The sequence below is a fragment of the Toxotes jaculatrix genome, chromosome 2 (genome assembly GCF_017976425.1).
Source record: "Toxotes jaculatrix isolate fToxJac2 chromosome 2, fToxJac2.pri, whole genome shotgun sequence".
Taxonomy (NCBI): domain Eukaryota; kingdom Metazoa; phylum Chordata; class Actinopteri; family Toxotidae; genus Toxotes; species Toxotes jaculatrix.
The window spans coordinates 22,184,282-22,206,204 of NC_054395.1; the positions used below are offsets into that span (position 1 = coordinate 22,184,282).

The 21,923-nt window shown below is 41.8% G+C and overlaps 2 protein-coding genes across 7 annotated transcripts in view; both read right to left on the reverse strand.

Annotated features, from left to right (window-relative positions):
• Positions 1 to 8,558, reverse strand: part of fgd (faciogenital dysplasia) — a 50,026-nt gene extending 41,468 nt beyond the window's left edge. For 2 of the 3 annotated variants that reach the window (XM_041054155.1, XM_041054144.1), the window contains exon 1: positions 8,344 to 8,558. In XM_041054155.1, coding sequence (XP_040910089.1) covers positions 8,344 to 8,365 — 22 coding nt within the window. In that variant the 5' untranslated portion in view covers positions 8,366 to 8,558. The remainder of the gene's footprint in view (positions 1 to 8,343) is intronic. The other variant, XM_041054136.1, reaches the window with a different exon arrangement.
• A 5,095-nt stretch (positions 8,559 to 13,653) lies between these two features.
• LOC121188043 (protein bicaudal D homolog 2-like) overlaps positions 13,654 to 21,923 on the reverse strand; it is a 43,580-nt gene continuing 35,310 nt past the window's right edge. Inside the window, exons 10-12 of one of the 4 annotated variants that reach the window (XM_041047583.1) lie at positions 19,321 to 19,552; positions 17,558 to 17,650; positions 13,654 to 15,956 (exon numbers count right to left, since the gene is read on the reverse strand). In XM_041047583.1, coding sequence (XP_040903517.1) covers positions 17,603 to 17,650; positions 19,321 to 19,552 — 280 coding nt within the window. In that variant the 3' untranslated portion in view covers positions 13,654 to 15,956; positions 17,558 to 17,602. Of the gene's footprint in view, positions 19,553 to 21,923 lie in introns of all 4 variants that reach the window. The other 3 variants (XM_041047593.1, XM_041047573.1, XM_041047564.1) reach the window with 3 other exon arrangements.

Sequence of the window (21,923 nt, forward strand, 5' to 3'; positions counted from 1 at the left end):
CAGGGTGACCTTCAGTGTGAAGCACCTCGATGTCACCCAAAATAAGAGCAGCTAGGCTGCTGAGCTCCGGGTCTGTCTGGAGCAGAGTGAGAGAGAGAGAGAGAGAGAGAGAGAGCTTGTACGCCAACACAGAGAGCGGCAATGATGATGGCCTGAGCCCACAAAACTTCACAAACACATTACTCTTCAGCAGCTCTTTTCAAAGACCTTTAAGAATATGGTTGTGAAAGAAGAACCAATGGTTCACAGTCTTTTTTGGCTTGTGGCCCCTAAAAACAAAGCACAGTCTACTTGTGACTTCTCATAAGTGGCTGCATCAGTTCACTTCAACCAAAGAACCTCTCCATCTTTTTTTTTTGTTGTTTTGCTTTTTTACAAGCCTGAAGAGGTTTAGTCATCCAGTAACTCACAAGAAAAATAGAAAAGACTTGAGCAAAGTCTGAAAAATAAACATAATTTTGTGTTGCAGAAATATGTAATCTCATGACCCTTCGTATTTATTTTTCAACCCCATGGAGGAGTCCTGAACCCCAGACTGGAATCCTGTCCTTTAAACTACATTCCTATTGTAAGAAGTCTTTAGTGATTATTTGTTAAAAATCCACACTAAAGAGAAGGTTGTAGTCTCCAATCTCATAAGCTCACTGCTTAGCTGGATGAACAACTTTACAGGAATAAGATGACAGTGCCATCTAGTGGTACAATAACTGCTGTGCGATGAGCATAGCAGCAGTAGAGAGATTTTTTGGAAAATTGGTGGGCAATAAGATCCCCATGTGAGAGTATAAATCATATCTGAATAAATAAAAGAAAGAGGTTCATAAACAATGCTGTAAAAACTGTTTCTCCTGCTTTGGTTCATTTTGCTGAGTCAGCATTTTATGAATGACTGTAATAAGAGCTGAGATGTAGAGTAAGAGGATGATTCTCAGAGCATACGAGTTTAGTAAGGGAAGATAAATCTGCAGTCATTATAAATCACACCACAAGGCTTTTCCACTGACAGCAGCATCTTTTCTCATCAAAAACACCAAATTATAGTTGTAATACCAGGATACAAAGGCACACTCAGGCAAAAACACACTCATAGCAGTTGGGACTGCTGAATGGTGACCATTAAATACATGCATCCAAAGCTGAAAGGCTGTAAACAATCCAACTTTCACTATCTGGCAGTCCCTTATGGTGCACTAAATGAGAGCCCTGTTCAAACAGTCGTGCCATTTTAAAAAGGAGATAATCTGTGTCAGGCTAAGACTGGTAGAGGGGAAGAGAATAGAGCAAGGAAATGTTTAGAGTTTCCTGCCGACTGACAAACACTGAGGCTGTGTGTAACTTTTTGAGTGTTAAATTAAAAATATATGTATAAGTGAAAATGTAAGAAGGTTGGATTTTAGTAGAGAGGCTTGAAGTAAGGAAGAGGAACAGGAGAGAGACAATGGTTAATGACAACAGAAGGGCAGAGCAGAGGGGGGGCTGGGGGGGCACCCAGGGGAGAGAGCATGGAGAATTCAACACTGGCTGCCTTTGTTGGCAGCAATCAGCCAGACTCGGGAGACATTTACAACATGTTTTATGGCTATATCAGGTGAGTGAGTGTGAATGGTGGAGTGTGTGTGTGGGGGGGGGGAACTAAACTTAGCTAAAAGCTCAAGGACATAAAGTCCTCAAGGAGCAATCATGGTTTTGCAAATCATGCGCAGTTTACATTACTGCTGACCAGGTTTTAACAGCACATCGTATCATTTCAGATTTTAGATTGATTTCCTATCTTCCAGGCAGGCAGTGGTTTCATTTCACAGTGGTGTAAAAATCAACTTCGGGAAATGTGAGCGGGTAATCAATCATCAATTCACTGTCAGAGTTACATCATCAGCATGTGGAAATGCAGCTGCAAGCAGCGACTGCTTCAACAAACAGCATCCGTGCAAAACACCAAACACACACTCCTTCTAATAATGCCCGTGTTTGGCTACCAGTTGGCTTTAGGCTGCTGGACCTCTCAGCAGCCGACCCTCAAATCTCAGATGAGTGTCCTTGAAACCACAACCACAGAGAATTTTAGCAAAACAATTCCTGCTCATACCCAGAATCCCCCATAAATTAATGTACCCTCTGCAAATCTAATAAGCTTTAGGCAGGTCCAGGCAGATTTTTATTTTATTAACAGAGAAATCCATGGACATCAATGTCTCCCTTGAACATAAAAAATAATACATCTAAAGACTTACCATACACCGTATACTATATATGGAGGCTTACATCAATATTTGACCATTAAAAAAAAGTCAAATAAAAATGAGCATATCAACAAATGCATAACAGTCACAAACTTATAAGGCTGGTGATACTGTCAGCAAATCACATCAAAAGACCAAAAGCAGTGTATGTGGAACTGACTCACAATAGACTATGGTGCTTATGATAATCATAGTGAGGGAACATAGTGAGGTTTTGGATAACAACACAAGTCTGGGACACAGAGGAAGAAGCCGTATCAGGCTTTTGATAAACAGACAACATGTGTTAGTACGCTCAATTAATTGGTGGCTTTGCTGGCAGTGGCAAAAATGTAGAAGAAAAATATACAAGACCTATTTTACAGACAGGACATTTTACAGACAAACCTGGCAACACTTCTTCTAAACGATCACATACCGCGGTTTCTTGTTACCTATCGACTGTGCAGATGTATCAGTTGGGCTCCAGACACAAATGAAAAACTACTTTTTAAAGGGTCAAGCTCCACATTCAGGACTCTGTGTTGCCATTTAAGCTGCGAAACAAAATGCTCACCATCTAACCTAGAGGTGACCTCCACCTGGCTCCATCTCCCTTTTTCTCCCCCTCCTCTTCTTCCTCCCTGCCTCCCTCCTCTCCAGATCCCCCTGCCTCACCCCAGTGTGTACAGGAAGCCTTGCTTCTAGAGAGCCTGCTCTTCTGATGATCAGAGAGGAAAAACACAATGCCTTCAGTGTGCTAGAAAGGAGCTCAACTCATAAAACACAAGCACCCGCAAGCACATGCACACACACACACACACACACACACACACACACACACACACACACACACACACACACACACACACACACACACACACACACACACACACACACACACACACACACACACACACACACAAATGGAGAGAAATAGAATGGAACATGCTTTTACTATTAAGGCTCTGTTTTTTTCTTTCCATATGACTTTCCCAGGAAAATCCCCCTCATCAGGGTAGGTCCAATCCAGACAGACAGCAGACTGGAGAAGACACACAGATAGAGACAGACACAGAGGGCTGTGGAGAAACTGACCTTCTCGTCCTGTGACCGAAGCACAAACAAAGACTTTTAGGGCCTGAAAGGCTACTGAACTGGGCCCTTTCTCTGTCCTGTTTATCAGATCTCAGTGCTGATCTCAGATTATTTTTTTCCATTTTAAGGCAGGCCACAGAGAGTCAGTCAATGATCCTCAATCAGCACTCCCACTCAAAAGATTAAAAGTAGCACAGTTTAGCATCTGGCTTACATACAAGCCTGATCTATCTAGACGACCGGGATGAGATTAATTTAGTCTCTGGGGTAATGCTCGATCTTTGACTTAACTGTCCTTTATTGGGTGACACTGTGTAATTCTGTCCATTTCTTGAAGGCCTCAACAGTTGGTACCATTTAGGAAATCTAGGTCACTTCCGCCTTCTGTGTGTGTATGTGCAAGTGTGTGTATGTGTCAGCCAGACCCTACTATAAGCCAAGAGACCTCCAGTATAAACATATTGTGCAGGAAGGACTGTTTCTCTGAACAGAAACATCCTAATACCAAACCTGCATTTGACTCAACACTACTCCTATCCTTGCTGTCACACTCCAACTCTTACTAATCTGTTAAAACTCTCGAAGCACTCAAGTGTCAGTGTGATCTTCTGATGTGGCTGATGTATTTGATTAACGACGACTTTTTGAAACATATAATCGGATACCACTGCCACATTGCATACTTCAGCTCAGCTCAAAAACTTTATTGTTTCGTCACAGGCGCCAAAGCAGACTTCTGCTAAAAGATGAGTCAGGAACTTGTTTGTTGCACGATAACAGGAATTCAAACACTAATATTAGAAGGCTGTCCAACTATGGCTATGATTGTACTTCATGTTATTCCTCTACAAGCTGTGACTATCACTCAAAAATGACTTTGATTCTTGGGAATTTGAGGGAAAACAAATGTCACATTTTCTTATTATGGTCCCCAATTGGGTTGTCAGGGCCTTTCAAGGGGTCACAAAATAAATCTAAGAAACCATGAGATGATTATAGTGATAACAAAGCAATATAACCCTAACCCTTTCAAATGTACTTTCACTTTTTCAAGCTCTAAAATCCTACAAAAGAAACAACTGGAGAAAAAAAACTGATTGATTTGGCTGCCTCCATCTAAAGAGAACAGTTAGGTGACAATATCCTTTTTAACTTACTAACAGTGCTAAACAAAAATTGCTCTGATTTCTTACATTAAGAGCTCATTTCAAAACACACCTCTAAAAGCAACGTGCCTGCAAATGACTCAAGAACCTGTTAAACAGGAGTGTCAATATAACGCCACTGTATTCACCTTGGCAACAGAGAGCAGAAACTACATCAAAACAAACCAGTTTCTAATCCCACCCAGGTACGTTTTAATGTTTTCAATCCTGTGTAAAGTCATCATCTTACTGCAAAAGTGTCTTTTGCATGCTTGCAGTCTAATGTTAAACTGGCAAACCTAATAAACCACTACTTATCTAGTGCAAAGGTAGACTTGGGGTTGTTTAAAACAATGACTGTTAACAACTTGACATGATAACAGACATTTACAGTTTCATAGAAAGATTTAGAAAGTTAAGGTAACCCTAACCCCATCATGCAGTGCAGTGCAGAAAAAAAACACTTTCTAAAAGTGGCCTGTGAGAAAAGGGGTCAGTCACATCAGAAGACCCTTTTACACACACACACACAAGCAGCAACGCCGCCTTAGCTTAAATCTTTGCAACAGCAGGATCCACACATGACCACCATTAGGAAAATCAATGTGACACTCAGGCAGGTCGGGAAAGAGCCTGAAGCTTCTGAATGGCCCTGAAACTGAGTCATGCTGTCTCACACATTCATACATAAACAGAAGGAGACAGAGACATGGAGGAGGAGAGAAATGTAGGGGATGTTAGAGATTGGTGCTTAAGGAAATACACCAACTTGTTGGATGACTGGCCTGTTGGTCATCTTGGGAATGTCAACGTCAAAATCATCCATTTGCACAAAAGTAGATTGTTAGCGTCGGTGCAAACACTGTGCTAAGTGACAGTAGCCAACTGGCATTATCCCAAGTAGTAAGACCGATCTTTTAAGTGATAATGAGTAGAGCCTGACCAATACATCAGGGGTGGTTAGAAACAGAATCAGCATTACAAAATTTGTCCATAAGAGCATACTGGGGTGCCACTGTTTGCAAAACTGACAAAAGAGAACAGAGTCAGAACTGACTCCAATATTTATTTTTATGGACAATTTTTGATTTGAGTTCTGTGTTGAAACTGCTTTTTGGCAACAATTTGTGTATGTGCCCAGTAAACCCAGTGCCGGTTGCCAGGTAAATTGGGTGAGCACAGGTTTTTATTTTAGACTCTGTCACACACACTATATATATAGAGAGAGGGATTTTTTATATACAGTCTATGGTCTCCGTACAGGCATACTAGTACCACACTAGGTAACCTCACTGAGTCTAGTTGTTGTTTGCCATACAGTAGTTCCAAAAGTTTAAAGGTGAGGCACAGCATCTTTACTGAATTACTCAGCCTCTAAGCTAATGTATGACAATAACTGTATGGCAAGCGGAAAACTTGCATCCTCTATCGCCCACCACAAATACGTTTTATTTATTAATTGTGTTTCCTTATTCAACCATTCATCATTATTTTTTTATACTACTACATGTTGTTTAAATGTCAGATACAATTTCAAAAAAGTCATATATCCATTATGGCTTAACCCACTATTGTTAGAGGATGCAAGCTATTTCAATCAAAGCATCTGTCTAATGATCTGGAAACAACTTTCTCCAGACATCGCACCACCTGCGTGACTGAGATGAACCTTCACAGACACACTGCTTATCACCTACTACCACTCTATAGTGTAACACTGCTAACAGTGCATTGTGGGGTTCTGCGATACATAGACTATTTTTGTTTCTCTGTCCTCATGACTTAACACATGAACTGACTAATGAACCAATCTTGCATTTACTTACAGCAAGAAAACCAATGAATTGGAAGCCAGAGCAACAGCAGGGGTATCTGAGCTCAAAAAAGTGGGAACAAGGGGAACTGGGCAGATAATACTCTCACCATCCTCCTCTCTAACTCCCGTGCTCTGTGTTTATCTAACACGAAGGGGAGATGTTTACATTGGCTTGGTTAAACACAGACAGGCCCAATAGCTTTTGTTAATAATAAATAACCTAAACATCCAGCCAGGACATCCATGCTGGAGAATTGTGCTGCCAAACGCGGACCACCATTGTCCTACATCTGTGGAGGAGACACATTCACCCACATTTGGGTGAGACGTACAGTAACACAGAGCGTGAAGACTGAGAGCGGAGTCTGTCAGAAAAGTTTATGGAGCTGGAAACCAGTCTGAGGATTGAGGTGGAATTCAAACTGAGAGGCATGCTATCTATTCAGCCGCAGTTCATTTGTGATGTGGTTTATTTTAATAGATTCTCCAATGATTCGATGCGAGCAGCCTACAACCCTTTTGACCCTCCCATCGTAAACATAAAAATAAGCATTAGAGAGTGCATGGGCTGGTTAGATTCCCATGTGGAAGGAATAGAGTTGAGGGAACTTCAGCAGAAAAAAACACAAACCAAAAAAAAAAAAAACAACAAAAAAAAACATATACTTCATCTGATGGCAGTTGCAGTGAGCACTCGAGTTGTGTGTGTGTTGGGGAGGGGGTTTAAGGGGCAGGCAGAGAGATGAGGGGGCAGAGATTGATCTGGGACAGTGTGGGAGAGAAAGAGGGAACTGCAAAAAAAAAAAGAGAGAGAGAGAGAGAGAGAGCAAGGCCTTGGGAATGAATGTCTGTGTGGGAGAGAAACGATACACCGCTGGACTGCCGGAAAAAGAAAGTCAGCCAGGAGGACGGCAGATCGATTCCTCCCCTGAGTCTCACAACAAACACACTCTTTTTCTCTCTGCATAGCTCACCTCTGCTGCAGCCTGATATCGTCCCATCAGCACTTCATCTCTATCACTCTCTCTCTCCCTATACCCTCCCCCTTCTTTGTCTGCATGCTAGCACTTTATTCTCTGGCCTCTATGAAAGATCCTGAGATTTTGCAGAATTTTCTATGGGGTTTGGTTCTCACAGTAGCTCACTGTGGTTAGTTGATAGGAACATTAAGCCAAATGGCCCAGATCTGTCATCTGGACACCATGCAAAATGCAATACATGACACATGAACAATGATCTGGACATGGCAAATGATGAACAGTTGGCTTAGAAAGAAAGAAAGAAAAAGCAAGAAAGTACCCCACCCGTGTGACTATGGTGGAGTAAAAATTGAGAAGTGTCTCATAATCAGAAATATCTTTGTACGTAATACAAAGAGGAAACTACACACTGACGCACACTTTGTTTCACGTGTTAATCCTGCCATTCTCGCTAAAAGACTCACAGATACTTCCAACACATCTCTAATCTCACAATTTCTGCATCACACACACACTCTCCTCCACTCCAAACACATTCCATAAGGGGATTCTGTAGCTGTTCTGGCCACACACACACACACACACATACACAAATACAGACAGTAAAGAAGGAAGGAAGATGAATGACTCATCTTCTGATCATTATTATCTCAACTAACATCTTCATTGTGGCTACTGCTTGATTTCCTGTTAATATTAGTTCATGTGTGAGGGGGGGGGGGGGGGCCTGCTTCAGACTGGGGCAATGCTGAGGTCAGAACTGCCTTTTCTTAGAGTTTGGCAATGCTTTGCTCCTATTCTTGCCATGTCAGCTCAAGCTTCCCAATAGACCGTTAATGTTCCTCTCAGACAGCGTGTGGAGCAGCCTGACGAGCAAAACAACTCTATACGTTGTTTTGGAGTTGATGCAGGCCTGCAGCTGCCCCGTTGACAGCTGGCAAAAGCATTTTGGAATTCAAATCCTGTGCGCAATACAAGCCGTGGCCATTTGGAAACAACTTAAGAAAACCACAGAGAGTTTTTTTTTTTCTTAAAAAGCGACAGAGAGGAAGATCCGCCTTTGTTTGTCAGGGAATTTCACTTACCAGTAGCCGAAACCCCCTGCATCTTGCACAAAGTTCTTCTCCGGTCTTTCTCTGCTGAACCCGTCCTTTTCTCGGAGAAACTGGCAACAACAGTGGCTCCTGCGTACGGCGTACTACACTCGGAGGAGCGCCTCTACTTCACAGCCCCCTCTTTCCTGTTGGCCGAGGAAGAAAAAAAAAGCCACACACACTACGGACAGTTCATGGTTTCTTAACGGACGCGAGAGATTATACCCGGGTCATTTTTGTGCAGAGCAAGAACAGTGTAGTCCTCCGTGCGGTCCTCTCTCCTCCCTCCACAAAAACAGAACTCTCTCCTCTGTGCCGCTGGAAAAAAAAAAAAAAACAGAAAAGAAATGCGCGTTCCCGCTGGTGCCATGCACGAACACGACAGCCCCATTCATTGAGTGTAAATGCTAGAATGAAAGACCGACATTGAAAAAACCTACCAAGAAAATTTTATGCTTTAATTTACTTAAAGCAGTTGTCAAAGCCTAAGAGGCGTGCTCTGTTTTATTCCGTGTCAACTCAAACTGTAGTTTTTCATCCTTAATTTTACATTTTCAGCCATGATGTGCCCATTGGCACAGAGGCATGACATGGGTTGTCACGTGAAGTCATGAAAAGGATGAGGCCTATTTCAAGAGATGGCTCTGCTTTGAAAAGTCCACAGCTGCCTATTAGTGTGGAAAAAGACCCTGGAACACAAATACTATCTGGCAATGCGTTTCCATGTCACTGGGCAGGCTTTCTCCTTATCTTTTAATTGATTATCTTGGGTTTCCAGCACAGCTGAATGGATGCTGTCAGCTGCCTCTGTGAATCATTGTTGAGGCTAATAAGGAACTGACAATAGCAGAAAACAAATCTCAAACTTGCAAATCGTTGCAGTCATAAAATGTAATTTCTGTTGCTTGTGTATGAGCTCAAAGTCTTATCGGGTCATTGCTGTAACCACACAGTACAGTTCAGCTGTGTGGTGTTACATCTTTCTGGTGGTGGAAAGTAACTAAGGACATTTACTCCAGTACTGTACTTGAGTACAAAGTCCTTAAAACTACAAAGTATTTTTCCTTCAGTGTTGTATATTTATGCTCCAGTACATTTCAGAAGAAGATATTATACTTTGACAACACTTCTTTATTTGACAGCTACAGTTAGAAGTTACTTTTCAGGTTGACATTTTACATAAAAAGTAAATGGTAAACATATAAAACACAATGCATAGTTGAAGATTAAAGCAGTGGTTCTCAAGTTTTTTGACTTGTACACATTGCAAAAAAGTTGTGTCTAGCTGGAGCCCTGTGTCATCTTAAAGATGTCTATGATGTGACATATTTTCCAAAATGTGATTTCCCCTTTAAAGTTCTTAGATGGTTTCATTTAAATTACAGTTTGAGCACCAAAGAGAAAAAAAATCCATTATTTCTTTTTTTTTTTTTTTAAGAAAAAGTAATGGAAAAGTCCAAAAATGCACAACAAATCAGTGAAGCAGAATTTAATTATTTCTTCTTTCCTAACCCAGGAATCAAGTCATGACCCCCCACAGATTTATGTGGTTGCTCTGAGGATCTGAGTACTTCTTCCACCACTGCCAATCTGTGTGTCTATGTTTTTCCTTAGTCATGTGACTGTTTTCAACCAGGAGCATGACTGTGTGGTCGCTGACCTCCCTCACCCCTTTCTGTGTCTGTCTATCTGTCCAGCCCTCTATCTTTTTGAAACCCGTGTCGTCTCAGCTACGCGTCATTAACCCCTTTTGTGGCCGGTGCCATGGCTGCACGCTTTTCATCTGCCTCAGATCAACACAGACAACAGCAGGGTCTCTAATGATAATGCCTCCCTGACTGGCTGCTCGCCAGGCAGAAGGCCACTACGCTGACTTTTACTCCTCTCTAATAAGCTCTATATATGAGCTCTTCCATACCAGCACTCACACTGCACTCTAATAACTTAATTTGCAAAACATGACTTCCATTTTGCAGACCCAAGCACACACAAGAATAGAAAACACATCCTCCCTTTTACTTTAACATTTTCCTCTTTGCTTCAGAGAATAATTCTGAACATGTCATTGCAGAGTCTGAAAGGCCAAGTGTTTTGTGGATGACTGAACTTGCGTTTTAAATAGACCGGGGGCCCAATGCCCCTGTTAGTGCCTCAGAGTGCATGGAGCCGCCTGTCAGCCTGTCCGGGGGCATGCTGGTCCACAGAAAGCAGAACACCAAACAGCCTCCTGGGATACATCCTTTCCTTCGCTTCCCTGGGGCTCCTCCACTCATAAGAAAAGAGCAGAGTGAAACAACAGCATCCACAGAGATGGAGGAAGGAAGAAGAGAGAAGGGAAGTGAGTTGAAGAAAGAGGGGGAAAGGTGAGAGACAGAGGGAGTTGTACGAAAAGAAGACAATTAGGACTGACAGAGAGAGAAGTCTGAGTGACAGATGAGCAGCCAAGCTGAATGATAGGTGTGAACGTCGACACAGATAAGTGTGAGATGAGCTACCTAGAGCTTTTTACACTTTTCTGAATCCGTAGTGGTGTAAAAGCCCCAATCATATGACTAATCACACTCTAGACTGGGGTGCCAGGCTTTTTCAGGTGCAAATTAAAGCTTCACACTGATTGAATCAACACTACATCTGTTCTTTGACACAGACGTTACTGTGGTAACCTGCCATTTTGAGACCACACCAACGGTTTTGTGGAGATAATACCGACAGATCTATGAGTCACAGTAGGGAGGACACTCACACCCCATGTCCAGTGTCAGGACTAAGGAATGTTTCAATGCATCATGAGGCTGAGCTCACACTCCACAGGCCATAAATTTGTTAACATCCTCAGTGGTTTTATTTCTGCTCCAGTGGAGCTGTTCAGAAACGTGTGTAACTGTGTGTGTTTGAAGAAAATCCATGTGAGGCATGTGTGGTGCTGATGATTGGTGCTGTTCATCCAGACCAGCTGATCGCGGCTCCTCCAGGCTCCACATGGATTTATCACATGACAGCGCTGGCTGATGCACATAAAGAGGACTCTTTGTAAGTGCAAAACACACATTCTGCCTCTCTTTTAAAGCCAATGCTAGACCTTAAAGTAACTCTTAAGGACTCAAGCAGCTCATGAAGATGCCAGCAATAGTAGTATAGGGACCCCAAGTGGTGAATTTTAATAGTGCATCTGCTGAGATGTGAAACAGCTGCTATGCTGTATGAACCTCCCTCCATCCTGAATATAATCACAGCACCTGCATATTAATAGAGCAGGACTGATGCCATGGAATGCATCCCACTGACCCATATTTCCCCTGCCAGTCGAGCCCTGGGTGGGGAGGATATAAGAGGAGACTGGCACCGACAAAGGCTCCTCTGTTGCTACAGTGATGTCATTGGTTGTCAGTGAATTGACCTCTTCCCTCTGGCATTCATTAATACCCTGACGTTCAAATTCAATCAGCGGGGCATATGTTAAATGGTAGCAACTGGTTTTACTGCAGTAAATCACAGACGTGTGTGTGTGACATGATCATTAATCAAACTGGCTTCAGATATATTAAGTTTTTTTCATTACTGTAACTGAAATGCTGCTGTATGTATGTTTGTGAGCACATTTTTAGACCACCAACTGTGTGTTCACTTAAAGGGGTATTCCACCAATTTTACACATAAAGCTCAGTTTATTCATCGAGTACCATTAGTTTCAAGAGTATCATTAAGTTTCCTGTAAGTCCCCCCCAACTTTATGGAAGTGTAATTCTAAATTGCAGGAGTAACCCTTTAAGAACATTTTTTGACTACATCAAACATCACTACATTTAGAAAGATCTAAACCTGTATCATTTTGCTGTTAAAGCTCAGTCAAGAGGATATTTCAAATGTTTGCTTGGAACCACGTCTCTCAGGACAGGAAATCTCTGATAACTCCTTCTTATAAACAAAGGATGTTTGCCACTTTGTAGAGACTCTCTGAACTGGACATGGATTGTCTGTTAGGGCCCATCCATATAAAAAACAGTTCAACTCAGGATAAGATACTTTATCTATTATGGTGTGGAATGGTCAGCATTTGTAGTTTTCAGCACATGAATGTTCATTTTTGTTTAAGTGGTATTTAAATCAGTGACTCCCAACCAGGAGTGCATGTACACGAGGGGATACTTCTGTAGAAAGTATGTAGAAAGATTGTGAAGTGGCTCATCTAATCTGAAAAAACAAGTAAAAAAAAAACAATGAAGTCACAAAAAGGATAGCTAATTGGTGTGAGGCTAGGATAGTTTTGTCATAATAACCACTAAAAACTACCAGCTGTAATAAGAAGACTGCACAGAAGACACCTCCAACAACTTGACACCACATGCCACAACTGAGAATGCATGAAAACCACTCAGCAGCAAGTAAGAAGAGAGTTCATGGCCAAAAGTAACACATGAAGGGTTGAAACATTCAGGTTTTGCATCTCTAAAAGACACAAATTCAAACTTTGTTTGCATTTAAAAGAACACATAAATCATGACAGATGGTGTTGAAGAATGGGTACCTGATCTCATCTGATTGGTGGGAGGGCATCAGACAGAAAAGGGTCGAAACCACAGATTTAAATCATGCAACAGTATCTGCACTGTAGTAGGATATACTTTTAATCTTTTATTTGTCTTAGAAAGCTAACCCTTTGCTCCACATTGGTTTGCTCATTTTGAGCAATCGACAAAATCAGAGCTCTTGTAACTTGACATTTAAAAGCTGAAATTATTTATTTGATCTCATGTGTATCATTATGAATCCCTTTTCGGCTGTGAGTAAACAGCATGGGTTGTTTTTGAAAGAGTCAGACAGCATTTATTCCTGCATTTTAAATCACTGCAAAGAAAATCACTGCAGTATTAATTGGGCAGAGCGCCGGCCTCCGGAGCCTGGACAGGAAGTGCTGGGTGTACCAAAGGTCCTGGCTCTCAGTGCGTGGGCGTATCTCCAGAAGGCTGGGAGAGGGGAGGAAAGGAAAAGAAATGGGAAACTGAGAAAGGCCGAGGAGGGAGAGGGAGGAGCGAGGTTTAAGCGAGACAGCAGAGAAAAGACAGGGAGGGAAAGAAGGGATGGAGGGGGGGTGGTGGTGGAAGTGTTTTTGTGCATTGTGTGAAATGTGATCATGTCCTGGAGCTGCTCAGACAGCTGGGAAGTTCCCCTGCCCCTGGCTTCCAGCTGGGAACACTCTGAGGAGACTCAGGGGCTGCAGACCATATGCTTCCATGGTTAACCCTTGATGTGCTGCTGCTGCTGCTGCTGTGGAGGGGCTATAAATAACAACACTGAAACACCTTGGAACTTAAGTCACATTTATTGATTTTAACCAGTATGACTACCTTTACACAGACAGACCACCTCTCTACTGGAAAACAAACAAAACACTTTCATAGGATTAATTCAGCAGTAATACATCAGACTTAACTCTTGTCTTTTCTTTTTTTCTCCGTTTTTTTTTTAACACCCTGACAAAAGTTTACATGTTTGTTTTCAATTCTGTGTAAAGGTCCCATGACTGAGAAACATGCATATGACATTTAGCTGTAATCAATATGCCACTAATCATAATGCACATTATTGATAAGAATACAGTACTGCATGACAATTCAAATAAATACCAACATACAGGTGAAGTCGTTATTTCATATAAAGATATCAAACTCTCATTATGGATCAATACTGAAACACAATATGACAATATAAAGTTTGCACAGCTAATTTTATTATCACAATGCTATCGCTTCCAGCAAACAGAAAACTTTTTCTTTTTCAAATGTAAAACTGTATCTGAATTGCACTTTATTTTTTTTAGCTTCTTGTCCGTATTGGTAACTTTAACGCCTCAACAAACAAGCACTGGCTATAATGGCACTATTCAAGCTTGTTGATGCTTATTTTGTTTTCTGTTTCCTGAAAACACAATGCTTAAAGATGATGTAAAAAAAAAAAAATTCAAGAATTAAAAAAAAAAAGAAACAAAAAGAAAACAAACAAACCTCAAATTGGACAAAAAGAAAGATAAAATGCGCTCTCTGCACATTTTTTCAACAATACTATTGATATCACATTACCTTCACCAAACAAAGCTAGAGATACGTAGATGTTTCCAATAGTACACTGATCTACCCCAACACATTACAGATGCTTGGAGCATTTTGTTCAATAACAGGAGGCCAAAGGGATTTCTTTTGGTTCCCAAAGTTTGATAAAAAAACAACCTTTTCTTAATACCCCTGAATTTATTGAGTGGATCACTGACCCGCAGAATTCAATACAATTTCAGTTTTATTTAGCTAATTTTAAAACTATCATCTCACTCATGCAGAAAGGGTGGACATTCCCTTTGCACTTATTGCTGCTCACAGTCATTTTGAACCCAAAGTCCTCACCTATAAAAAAAAAGAAAACATAAAACTCTAGTCTAAGATTCTCCCTTGAAACAATGAAAGGCACTACTGGTCAGAAACGAAGAACTAAACAAACCAAAAACAAAACCCCGGCACTCACGCGGAGAGCCATGGCCCGAATTACACCTTTCTCAGTGACGGCTTGTCTTCTTTCCGAGTCTTGATTCTTTTCAACCTAAACGGTGTACCAAGATTTGGCACGATAAACGAAGAGAGAATGAAACAATTCCAATTTGGAATTTAATTGTCGCACTTGCAGAGAATTCTGAAAGTCAGTGATCCCGTTTCAGTGGAACGCCCTCGGTAAGAAGCTAGGAAAAGCATATCATTTCACTCAAATTTTTCCCAAAACACAACTTACCTATTTGAGTCAGAGCGTTGTCAAGTTTCATTGTGTTATTTTGAACTATTCCTAGGAATAATAAATACATGAAAAAACCCCAGAATTTGATCACCCTGGATTTTTTTGTATAGAACATGGCAGTAGAACAAACATAAAAGAAAACCAACAGCATAACATATGATGTAACAAAACAATTTGAGAATGATTATTTGATGGATAAAATCTTGAGGATAAAGTCATAATAGTAGGTCTGTGGTTTGTGAAGCCCTTACTGGAGTAAATAGTCTCTTAAAAATCAGTTGATTTAGGAGGACGTATAATCCTATAGTCTTATAACCTATACTGAATAACTCACAAACCATAGTACTACCACGCTTTCCTAAAGGTTAATAATAGTGTATTATAATCCTATATAATGAAAGTGCACAGATTAAGAAAACAATAAACTAAAACAACAAAAAAATCTTGTTGAGATACACTGAGAAACAACCCCCTGTCCCCTGACTTCTCCTTGGTGGGTCAGATTAGCCAATCACAACCTCTGTTTCTGAATGTCAATCAGTTCACTGAACTTGTGGGAAATTGGCTTCCAGCAGCAGCACGGACTAATGATACCAAGCGTAATATGCATCACTTTATACTATTCAAAAGGAAAAGGAAGGACAGTTGATTTGACTAAAAAAATCTGTTTTCATTTAGCATTTTCTCGTATGTTTTGTTGTTGCAGCTATCTTTTGTCTTCAAGTCCAAATAGCCTACAGTGCTAACTCTTTTCGGCGAACTCAATCAGCTGTGAGAATGGACCTTGTGTTGGTACTTCGTCATCCGCGCAGAACTACTGTAATTTACTGCAAAATGGAGAAACAAACAAATGATCAGCATTAGCATTATCGGTCAATTTAGAGCGACTGTTAACATGGTCAGCAGCTGAGTCCACACAGACAAAGTAAACGGCGGCTGTAGTTAGTCAAAGCAACAGAAGCCAATGTTAGGAGCCCTAAGGCAGCTGATGTTATGTCAGGAGCCTTTCTGTCATATCAACACCATCAGCATGTTTCTGAGAAGCTGATGTGAAAGCACATTCACCACGAGTTATCCTGCGGGTGCAGTTAGGAAGCCAATGACTCACGAGTACCATGACCTTTCATTCACAGGACAGAGTTGAAGCCATATTCCACCACCCAGGTCAAAGGAGATGGGTCTTTCTCATATGCCATGCAAGTTAATGAAAAATGGGTTATGGTGTTTTGACATGCAGGCTTATAAGAAATCAGAAACTTGATGCATCATGTCTAGTAAAACTTAAAGGTGAAGTGGGAGGAGCCTGCAAGCAGAGGTAGGAGGAGCTTTTTAGGTGGCATGCTGTTATGACACCAGATAAGCCAGACATTGATTTCAAACTAGATGGAGCGAAGTGGGAATTCATCTATATAGGAGGAGGGGATTCTAGTTACACATCCTGGGGTCTATCTATTGCTCAGTGATTCCACTGAGCCTTTACAATGGGAATCAGTAAAGGGCTCGACTAATTTGAATCAATGTCCTCTGGTTGACTGAACAACTAGTCTTCCTTTTTTTTTTTTTTTTTTTAATTCCTCCAAAAATTACCAGGAGTTTCTCCCTCAGGAAACCCCTGGACTCATTTGTCCACAGTATCAGAGTCAGCTCTCAGCCAGACATCTGGCTTTCCTCACCAGCATGTCTAGCTTTCTTATCTCCTTTCTCAGGAGCTGGTTTACAACACGAGTAGTTCTCCCTCCTCTACTCCCCAAACCTCTTCTCTGTCAGCGCAAACTGATAGAAACACAATATATCGCACTTGTACGTGAATCTCAAACGTAAGAGTGATTGACCTCTAAGGAGGTTGCTTTTTTTTTTTCTTTTTCCCTAACGTGTACGATAGCCTTGTCTCCATGCTCTGTGCTGTGGCTTATGGATGCACACTCAAGCAGGGTTGACTGTTGACGTTCCATTTTCAGAGGAATAAATGAACTCCCCTCTTCATATCTGAGAGGAAGTAATACTGTAGTAGGATCCTGCAAGATTATAACCTGAACATGATCTTATTAAGAATATAGAGTATAATATATAGCTTAATAGTAATAGAAAAGTCATAATTTGATCAATCTTGCAGAATTTCCTCACATCAACCCTGCTTTTAGCATCATAAAGCTAATGTGTCTATGATCCACAAGCAGTACATGGATTTATTAAACACAAGCCCCACTTATTTTTTTTCCTATTTGCGTAATGCTAGCTTGCGAGGAGTTAAAGCTATTGTGGATACTAAAACAGTACGTCGCTTTGTCCTCACACACCAAAGAAAGAAATGAGCGGCCCTCCATTTGGAAAAGGTTAAAAACATAATACATAACACGAGGGCCCTTCACTTCAACGTTGATGTACACACAGGCAGAAAATGGGAACACAACATACGTGAGGACGTTACCTGACAAAAATATTCAGAGGGCAACTTTCCCCACAATTCCTCATTCTAGTTAAAGGGTGAGTGGTGATGCTGGGGGAGCAAGCTGCTGACAATCTACAAGAGAGAAGGTTGTTATGGCGACCGAGTGACAAGACACAGATTAGAGACATGAGGAAAGGGTTTTCAGCCACATAACCACAGAGAAATTACTGGAGACCTCTGAGCGGTCTCTCCAGAAATAGAGAAGGGAGACAGAGGATGGGGGGAGAGAAGGAAAAGAACACTGTTAGCTCAAGATGAGACACAAGGACAGGGCTTTACATCAGCAGATAGATAAATACATCAAGGGTTTGGGTCGGGTCGACAGGCACTTTTGCCGAGTGGTCGGTTGGTTTTGTTTGCAGATTTATTATCCAGATGTGGGTGCCTTTTTGATTTGTGCTCTTCTAGGATTTGCTCCATATTTTAAAAATCATCTTTGATCAAAACTATATTGTATCTCTGTTCACAGTAATCATTATATCCATTTTAACAGAAGCAGGAACCTGAGGCACCTATGCTGAAGTGCACTTAATTTGGGTATGGAGATCGATTTGTCAAACTTGCTTTCTCTCTTATAATATGGCTCTGAAAGAATCCATCGCAACATAATGGGTCACATGGAATTGATAGCCCTCCTGTGTTTCACCAGACACCAAATAACTCCTCTTTTTTTTACAATGTAGAGCCCTGCAGTACATGAGTTTGTCTTGTACCACACACCTGACAACAGAAAAACTGTTAAAAAGCTCATAAGCGTTTTTAGCTGCAAAGCCATGCGATTCTACTGACCCTATTGGATTGGTGTGCTAGCATCACAGCTTTAAAACGATCCTGAAATAAACACCTGTGGTCACAGGTGCTCCTTTTCTGCCCAAACAATTCCATCATAAAACCCACTTACGAGTTATGAATTTCCGTGTAGAATCATACCGTGCTCCCCTAGCAACGAAGCAGAGGGAGATTGCATATTTTAGTTCCTTTTTCTTCTTGTAAACATTTAAGAGTGACCTGATTAGACAGTGGGCTGCTGGACACAGGTCAGTCCTGGGGGACCAGGACGGAGAGGCATGGGAGAGAAGGGGGCTTCTTCTTCTTCTTCTTTTTTTTTTTTTAAAGGAGCACCGATGCCAACAGACAAGCCGAAGAGCAGAGGATGTCATATTTAGTTACAAGAGCATCAGACTGACATCCTCTTCACAAGTCCCCACCCCCACAATGTGTTACTGTTACCAGGCAATACACTCAGGGGGCCGGAACAAACAAGCACAGAAGCTGCCACCTTTTACATCATACGTACAGCATCAAGACAGCGGAAAGAATAGACACTCCATAATATCCACAAAACCCCCAATATAACCGGGGCCTTATAATCCACATGCCATATATGTCTACTACAGTCCAAACGTCTAGTGCACACTGTACATACATCTGCATTCCCCTAAGCGTTTACACTAGCACACACGAGCAGCTGGTTAGTCACAGCAGTCCCTAGAGGAGCGCAGGCTGGCCAGGGAGCTAAGCGAGCGAGTGGGGCTCTTTAACACTAAGGCAGGGAGGGTTCGGCCGGTAGACCCCCTCCCCTCTGTACACAACAGTCCCTTGCGGACTTCTCAGCCGCCTCAGTCGCAGTAGATCTTGTACTTCTCGCTGCAAAAGACCACGGGGCCTCCCAGAATGCCATTGGGCACAGCATTGTTGTGCTCTGGTCGGCCGGAGCCAGAGCAGGTGAGACTCTGACTTACGTGGGGGTTGTTGGAGGTGCCACTGGCCGCCTTGCTGCGGGCCTTGGCCCGGCCAGCGTTGCCTCCCCGGCGGGTCTGCTCGTGGTCAAACTCCAGGTCCTCCAGGCGCTGTGTCAGGGCCAGTTTCTGCTGGATAGCCATGCGCAGCAGTGAGTTGAGGGTCTTCTTCTCATCCTCTGCTGCAGCAAGCTGCCGCTGCATCTCATCCAGCTGGGTTACATACTCGTCACAACTGCAAGAGACACAGAGAGAAAAGCTGTAGAGTCATATCTGTATTTGTTCACCGTAAACTGGCACTGTAGAGCATTAGCAAGATGTTTTCCATTTTTCCAGAGTCATACCACTAGAGGGCACTGGCACTTCCAGTAACACCAAACAATCACCAAACAAATAGGGAGAAATTAATGCGTTGGCCTTCTTAAAATGTTTGCATTTAAAGTATAAACAAAACTATGACCATCATAAGTCTGCTGCATGTTTGTGATACTGACATCAACAAATCATAAAGACTAAAACAACAGAAATTAAAGCGCTTTCATCATGACCTTTGCCCTGGTTGCATGGTGTTTTTAACACCACCAGGTGGAGCCGTTGAGCCACACAGTGCAGGTGTGATAAGACAGAAAATCTCCTGCATTATTAATTTAAGATTTCATCAGCCATGTCAGGGCCGTCCACCAAACTTCACAAACTAAAATGTCCTCAGCTCGTTTTGAGTAATTTGAACAGATATTTTACAAGACACTAAATAACAATAAATAATACAATTTTTGTCCACAGCTGCCATCACTAGGGAATGTCAATCTTACCAGAGTGCTGTTAAATAAACTAAACTTCTCTTCCCTCCTTCAGAAATGATAAATTCCACATTTTAAAACCAACCTCAACACCATATTCTCTTTAGACCTTAAAAATTCTTTTAATTCTTTATATATTTTTTAAAAATGGTATGCAAATCCATGCCTCGTGGGTTTATTTGGCCGACTGAAATTCATGAACAGGTGAGACACCTCAAGGTACTCTCACCTCTGTATAGAAAATGGCTTCTCTGAATAATACGGGCAGTGTATGTGCGGTGGAAGTCAATAATAGATCACATACACAAAGGATGAAAGCATTAACCTAGGGGTGACTGAGAAGATCCTTTCTGCGTCATCTGAGGAACAGACTGAGAGAGGGGAGTCAGAGAGGGGAGAAAAATGAAGACGGGGAAGGGAGGAATACAGTTCACTGCTCTGAGATGAAGCTGGTCGCAACTGATCTCCACTTTTCCAGTTGGAGTGAGATTGTATCACTTCTAACCAACTCTTCTATTTCTCGTAGATATGTGAAATAGCACACAATATGAAATCTGTCTACCTGCTGCTCCATATTACTGGGTGCTGCACTGCGGCATTTTCACCTGTCTCCCTGTGCCCTTGTATGTGTGTATGAGTGTGTGATTGTGTCTAATACTGGACAGGTATAAAGTGGGTCACCAAAAGGGATTCTGAGGTGTGAGCTGATGTGTGTGTTGGGTTCATATCTCCACATCCCATCTGCTGTCACGTTTTTCCTCCTTCACCACCTTCCTTCCTTTTTTGCCTTTTCATTATTTGCTCCCTCGTTCATCTCTTTTTCAATTGCGCCCTCTTTCCTGGCTCTTATCTTGCCTCTCAAGCTTCTTTTCCTCCTCTGCCTCCTCTGTGCTGCTGTCTGCATCTGTCTGCTTGCATCAGTCACTTTCTCTCTCACCACCTTGCTCATCCCTACTTTTCTGCGTTGCTGACAAAGCAATATGAGTTGCATTCTTCGGCAATGACTGACACACCTCTGTGAAGGGAGGGGTTGGTTATGTTAGTAAGCATCGCCTTATCCTCCAACTGTGCAGCACCAAAACCATTCACACATAATTTAACTGGCAGGCAGCCTCACCCTACTCCCTTTTATTTATCATGCATTGAAGTATTTACTTAATTTGGGAACGCCCCAGCCTGTTGTGACAGTCTGCAAACTCTTGTGACCTCTGAAAAAAACACAAGAAAGCAGAAATCTTACTTGTGTAATTTATCTATTGTATTCCAATGTCTGCATGGTATAACCATCATTTTCCCAGTAAGCATGTGAGATCTGTTATTATTTAGTCAGTGGTTACTGACTGCATGAACTGCATGAATTGTAAAAACAAATAAATAACTCAAAAGAACAATCTCCACCTTAGATATAATTTTACTATTGAGTCTTATTTCTGTTATTTTGTGATAGTTGTCTGGTAGTTTTGTTTCAAGATATGGACACTTATTTTTGGAAAATTACTGCACCAAGTAAAAGTTGTCCAAACCCTCCTGTAATTTAAGTTTTTGTTTTTATAAAAAATAAACCTCGAAGACAGAATCTGGGATCAAAAAGGCTAGTAACCGCAGATGTTTTCGTTATGTGTGGTGCTGCACGTGGTTGAGTGCCATGTGAACTCTGGCCTCGCCAGACCACCATACAAACATAAACCATGCCCTCCCCTCTTGTGTATGCAGTTTGATTCCCAGTGGGACACACACCCAGACAATAGGGATCAGTGCAGCTTCATTAAACCTAGTATTAGACGGGGGGACGACCCAGGAGGAGGG